This window comes from Phyllostomus discolor, chromosome 8 (genome assembly GCF_004126475.2).
Source record: "Phyllostomus discolor isolate MPI-MPIP mPhyDis1 chromosome 8, mPhyDis1.pri.v3, whole genome shotgun sequence".
NCBI lineage: Eukaryota > Metazoa > Chordata > Mammalia > Chiroptera > Phyllostomidae > Phyllostomus > Phyllostomus discolor.
The window spans coordinates 104865723-104872215 of record NC_040910.2 but is presented as its reverse complement, the minus strand read 5'-3'; the positions used below and the strand labels follow the sequence as shown (position 1 = coordinate 104872215).

The 6493-nt window shown below is 54.4% G+C and overlaps 1 protein-coding gene across 6 annotated transcripts in view; it reads left to right on the top strand.

Moving 5' to 3' along the window:
- Positions 1 to 6493, top strand: part of MED24 (mediator complex subunit 24) — a 30814-nt gene that overhangs the window by 2098 nt on the left and 22223 nt on the right. For 3 of the 6 annotated variants that reach the window (XM_036034417.1, XM_036034415.1, XM_028519295.2), the window contains exon 2: positions 6305 to 6471. In XM_036034417.1, the coding sequence (XP_035890310.1) occupies positions 6342 to 6471 (130 nt within the window). In that variant the 5' untranslated portion in view covers positions 6305 to 6341. Of the gene's footprint in view, positions 1 to 5122; positions 5702 to 6304; positions 6472 to 6493 lie in introns of those variants that run through there. The other 3 variants (XM_036034416.1, XM_036034414.1, XM_028519296.2) reach the window with 3 other exon arrangements.

Below are 6493 nucleotides of genomic sequence, written 5' to 3'. Positions count from 1 at the left end.
AGGGGCTGCAGCGTGGGGAGGTGGTGGGGAGGGTGTGCAGTGGGTGAAGGGAGCCTGCGGTGTGCAGCCAGCGGCGGCGGCTGCAGCGGGGAGTCGGGGCTGCAGAGTGCGGAGTCAGCATGCAGTGCGTGAACCTGTGGGCCGGGCCTGGGCTCACGGTGGACATGCAACAGCTGCCCTGTGGGGCGGGAGTCAGGGCAGGGTTCGGTGCGCCGGGCGCGGAGGGTGGCTGTGTGACATCGATGCCACCTCCTCAGCGATATCAGGTTTGGCTGGCACTCTCAGGAGCCAGTCTGCGGCGTGCATTGTTCAGGGTGCATGCTCTACCCTGTACGGAAATAGTCTCTTGGCACAGGGCCGCCTGAGGCCTTGGGAGAGAATCCCTGAGCATGAGGCACGGTTATGAGATGGGCTCGTCTACGCTGTGCATCAGTCGGGAGGAACCAGGAGGCGGCGGAGAGGCCTGGCAGGCATCTGGGTTAGGGCAGGGTGGCAGGATCAAGAGGGGAGGATGGAAATGCTACGGTTTTGTCCCCTCTCCATTCTGACTTCCCTGGCACATCTCTCTGTGATGAAAGGCCTTGAAGACATTGGGTGGGGAAGACTTTCTGAAATCCTAGACCCAGAGCTGTAGAAAGTCAAGTGCCTCCTGACGCACACCTTGTTCCCCTGCTCAGGGGCAGAGTGAGGCACCCTGAACCCAAAGACGACAGTTTGCCATTCCTCCTCCTCCTCGCCTCTCTTCCTTTCCTTGGCTCCCAGTCCGGGGCTGCTGACAGACCTGGGCAAGGTCGAAGTGAAGGGCACACTGCCTCCAAAGCAGGCATCTTGCCAGGTGCCAGGGTCTACCTAGCCCAGGTCTGGGCTTACAGCCCCTGCCCTTGTGTTGTGTCATTGCCCTTTCCACCCCTCTTACCCTGCCTACTCCCAGTTCTGGAAGCTTCTAGCTCTTCTCAGAGTCATTTCATCCCTAGCTCCTGTTCTCCACCTGCCATGAAACCCCACCCAGCTGTCTCTTCCCATCCCCCACCTCTGCTTCAGGGCTGAGTCTGGGGGCGAGCAGGAGGGTGGGGCACGGTGATGAAGGATAGAGACCCTCCAAGGGTATATGCCTGACAGCCCCCTCCCTCTTCGATTTTGGTTGCCATGGAGGCAGCAAGAACAGCCTGTTCTCTGGGCTCCCATGGCAGCAGCTGTGCCCAGGCCCCTCCCTCTTTTCCTTCTTGCTTCCCTCCCTCCCAGACTGTTGCTAGGAAGCACCCCAAGATTTCTTGAGGGTCCCACCCCTAGAAAACAGGGATCCAGATATCCTTCTGAAGAGCTTCCCCCGAAAGCCATGGAGTCAAAACCCCCACACGACACCCTCCACCCCAGCTAGAAGCCCCAGGGTATTCGGGGGAACAGGGGATAGGCCCTCCAGCAGTCTGCCCCGGGAAGAGCTCTGTGGCCTGGGCCTCAGCCGTGCCCCCTCCCCACCTCATCTTGACCTCCTGGGTGATGGCAGCAAGTGATGAGAATGTCCAGCAGAGACCTCCGGACTCTACACACGCAGCCCCACTTTCAGGGAGTTCTGGAAAGACCACCAGCTAAAAGAACCTAAAACCCAGGTGTTTCTCCCCCCGCCCCCCTTAGGGATCTTTCCATCAGGAAAAGATGGTGAAAATAGAGGAAAGGGAGTTGGAGCTCCAGCAGTGGAGACGAGAGACCCGGAGCTGAGTGAACAATTGCACAGCTAAAAGTGAAGCGGGCACCTAATGCCCCCCTGTCAATCACCTGTGTCCCCTCCGGTGCCCTGGTGATGGGTCACAAACAAGGGAGCCGGGGAAGGGATTCAGGCTAGGCTGAGCCTTGCCTGGGCTGAGCTCAGGCGAGAAGTGAAAAAAGCAGCTTACACCTTCTCCAGGTTGTCTTGCAGCATTTCTCCTGCTTTTTATTCATCCATTTGATACATTTTTTTTTGAGCGCTTAATACGTGCCAGGTATTGTTGGATCCCCTAAAGTTCCCGGCTTCTGGTTTCACTCGCATACAGAGAGCCCTCATCTTGCCTTTGCCAGGAGGGAGAAGAGGAGGAGGGGTAGGGGCGTTCATTCTTCCCACACTGCAGCCTACCCCTGCAGTTAAAGGCTGGTGTGGAGGCCAAGGGTACAGAGCGGCTCTTCTGGCCCCGGATGGTTGGGGGGGGGCGGTGCAAAGGCATGGCAGGCTGGCCCTCGTTCCCTGCCACCATCCCGCCTCAGGATCACAGCCCCTCTCTCCTCTGCGCCATGAGTGTGGAGAGGAAACTGTTTGGAGAATGGCTCAAATTCTTGCCCTTTACTGTTTTTTGGTTGGTCTTTTTCTGGACCTCTCGTGAGGTCAGTGGGAAGACAGAAACAGAGAACTGTGGGGGGTCCAGGAGCTGTCCCACAGTAGGCCCACCTTGTGGGTCTCTCCCCATCCCCTCCTGCCAGCTGCATGGGAAACATGGGTTTTGCTGTGGGTGCGAGTGGGGGCGGGGGAGCCGTTTGGAGCCAGCTGCATACGGGTGTATGGGAGGGACTCTGTTTCTTCCCTGTCCACCTGCTGCCAATGAACGCTTCCCGGTGGGGGTCCCCAGGCCGGCTTCCAAAGGAAAAGATTCCACTGGGGGAGAGGAATGCTTCAGTTTCCCTCTGTGTCTTACATGCTTACCAAGTATTTCACCGTGTCTGGGTCTAGGCTCTCATCCCATTTTCTAATACTTCCTTCTAGCTCAGATAAGGAATGTCTCTGTCCCTTTGGTTCCCCCAAACCCTGTTCCTCACAGCTTCTTGCCCCACCCCAAGCCCCCATTCCGGCCCAGCTCCTTTGCTGCTGCTGCTCCAGTGTGGCCACGCCACTCTGCCTGACTGGCTTCCACCTGCCCCTCCCCTCTCCAGCCAGACCCCTTCCCCAGGCCAACCGGCCAGCCAGGTGACGACACTGGGGTTTCGGCCTGAGAGAGCAGAGGTGGGAGCTCAGCCTCTATCAGGGAGGAGAGACGGGGAGCAAAAGAAAGCGGAGTGAGAGGGGTGTTTGAGGGGGGCTGTGTGAGGAGAGCGCTTCCCCTGTACAACCAGAGGGGATGCCAGCGTCTCTCCTCTGACATGTTGGAGAATTATCATGGAGTCCCATCCTTGTGCATGTGTGTGTGTGTGTGGGGGGTGCAGCTGAAGAGCTAGTGGGTCCTGGGAAGCTACTGTGAAGTGGAGGGAAGAAGTGACACATGGGATGGCTATCTCTGATCTTTACAGACTAGGCGTCACGACGAAGTGGAGAAGCTGAAGGTAGCCCTTTCCCAGAACTAAAGGGGTCTAGTCCTTGGGGAAACAAGCCTAGAGAAAGGGCTGCTGGTGAGGGGGGGGGACAGGGAAGGCAGATGGCCTGACTACAAAAGCCACTTTGCTACTGTGAAGTGGGAAGGAGCACTCACACTCCCCACCCCCCAAGATCTGCCAGGCGTCCTGCCAGAGGGAGGTGATTGGAGCTTAGACTATTACTATCTTCAAGGCCCAAATATCCCCCACGTCCATGTGGACCGGACCCAGCACTCACTAACTCAGGCAGGAGCAGTCACAAAGTTGACAGCATCTCTCCCAGAGGGGCCGTTTAGGCTATGAGGGATGGAAAGGGAACAGCAGGATCCAGAAATGGCTCAAGGTGGGGGCCCTTGGCTGCAGGAACAGGAAAGGAATGAGAGGGGAGGGGGAGGCGGAGGCTGAGTGAGGGCCCTGGGAGAGGAAGGGGTGCCAGGTACGTGAGAGACTGCAGAGAAATGGGGTTTGCGGCCATCTCAAGCGAGTATGTGTGTGGCTTGGGGGAGGCTGGAGGTTAAGTGTGAGGAGTCTGGGTTCTCTCTCCTTCCTGCTTTGGAAGCTTTGGCTACACATATTTGGCAGCTGTTTTGTGTAAACACCGTTCCCCAACGGTACCACTCGGGCAGGCACAAAAGGGAGCAGAATGGGGGGGGCTGTGGATGGATGGGTGTATTGGGAGGGGGAATCTCCGCGGTAAGCAGTCATGCCCTTAGAGGGATGCGATCTGGCCTCCTTCCAGCCGCACTCTTCCCTGCAGAACAGGAGTCCTTGTCTCTCTGTTTAACTGCGTTCCAGATACCCAGGGTCCTGTTATGTCTTGTCCCAAGGGCCACAAGTTTGCTTCCCAAGCCTGAATGGGCTGCTCTCCCAGATTCACTTCCCCGAGGACTCATTTTGCCACTGAAAGGGTGGCCCAAGAATGGTTGTTGGGGAATTTGGAGCTTGTACTAGGGTATCAAGCGGCTCCGGGTATGGGATGGGGAACTGAAAACAGGGGTGGCAGCGGGGTGCTAGCCGGGGCCTCCATCTTTGCTCTTGTCCCTGGTTGTAAAGGTGAGGGGCAACCCATCCACACAGGACAGGGCAAGGATGAGAGCGGTGTCTAGGGACGCTCACACACTGGATCAGAAGTGGTTAGCATTTGCTTTTGGGCTTCTTGCTGAGGGGGAAAGAAGGGCCAGTGGCTGAAGCCATGGACGTAATTATCTACCATATGGTTCCAGAGGATAAGCAAGACATCATTGTTTTTAATAAACTTTTTTGTTTAAAGAATAGTTTTAGAAATGCAGGGGAAAAATTTGAAGGTAGTAGAGGGTCCCTACTACTCCAAACCCAATTTTCCCTTTTGTTAACATCTTACATTAGTATAGTACATTTGTTACAATTACAATTGTTACAATGGAACCAGTATCGACACATTGTTATTTATTAATGTCCAATCCTTAGTCAGACTTCTTAGCTCCCACCTAAGTGCTTCTTCTGGTAGAGGATCACATCCAAGATACAGAGTTACCTTTACTAATCATGTCTCCTAAGGCCCTCTTGGCTACAACAGTTTCTCAGACTTTTTAAAAAATTTTTGATTGAGCTCGGGCTGCGAACCAAAGTATCGCAGGTTTGATTCCCAGTCAGGGCACATGCCTGGGTTGCAGGCCACCGCCCCCAGCAACTGTACATTGATGTTTCTCTCTCTCTCTCTTCCTCCCTCCCTTCCCTCTCTAAAATTAAATAAATAAAATCTTTAAAAAACTTTGTTGATAACCTTAACTTCCGTTTCCTCCTTACTTTCCTCCTGCTTCTCCCAGTATTCAAATAGTCTGCAAGGTCAGATTTTGGGAGGACTGCCGGGTTTGGGGGTGAAGTGGTGATGTGTGTAAAACTGACGAAGCCTCACTATCGCCTCAGGTGTGGAAATGAGAAGAGCTCTGGTAGACCCAGAGGTTTAAAAAAGTACTTTTTTAAAAAAAGAAAAGGGCTAGCTAGGAAAGAGGACACGCATTGCTAAACGAACGCCACCCCCTTGCAGTGCCGACTAACTAGCGGGTAATGAAGGAGTGTGGGAATAGGATTTAAATGCGGGCGGCAGTGACGTCATTGGGCGACGCCGGACCGCGAGCGGACGTACGAGAGGCCTCCCCGCTCACCCCGCAGAGTCCCTGGACACCTTAGCTCCTACAAAGTCCTTCCGGAAGGAGAGAAACAATGTGGGCTCTCTACTCATCTTCCTCGCTAGCTCAGTTCTAGAAACTACATTTCCCAGAAAACATCGTGGCGCGACCTGCCTCTTGCGGCATTGGTTCGTGTACGTTACTCCCAGCCAATAGGAAAGTAGCTCTTTGATAGGTGCCAAAATGGCGATCCCTAGGACCTAGAACTGAATTGTCCGGTAAGTTTAATTTGAGTAGGTGGTGAATGAAATAGGGAATTATAGTTACAGGGTTGGGGAAGGTGGAGGAAATGGGGGGGATCTAGATTTGGGGTGGTAGTGCCTGAGGGACGGAGCCAGAGCTAAGGGAGTAACTAGGCAACCAGAACTGACTTAACCCTTTGCTGTCCTCTTTAACTCGCGTTTTGGCACCCTTTTCAGTGCTCCAGTTTAAGAAAGGGTGGTTCAGGAGGGAAGATCCTGACCGGATCCTCACCAGCCCCCTCCCCCGTTTTTCCTTTTCCTTTTTTTTTTTTTTAAGAGAGGAAGGGAGGGAGAAAGAGAGGGAGACAAACATCAGTGTGTGGCTACCTCTTGAGTGCCATTCACTGGGAACCTGGTCAGCAACCTAGGCAGGTGCCCTAGCTGGAAATTGAACCCACGACCCTTGGTTCGAAGCCCTGCACTTAATCCACTGAACCACAGCATCCAGGGCTCCTTTTTAGTTCCAATGTCTCCCTTAAGTCTTCCTGTATCTTCTCCATTCCATTTAACTCTGCCCTCCCCTGTATTTCTCAGCATCTCTTCATCCCCTTCTCATCTTCAATTTTCCCCACCTCACAGCTGACTCCCACCGGCCCTGCCTCCTCAGCGTGAAATCATGAAGGTGGTGAACCTGAAGCAAGCCCTTTTGCAAGCCTGGAAGGAGCGGTGGAGTGACTACCAGTGGGCAGTCAACATGAAGCGATTCTTTCCGAAAGGAGCCACCTGGGACATTCTCAACCTAGCAGGTCTCAAGTGAAGTAGGAAGGA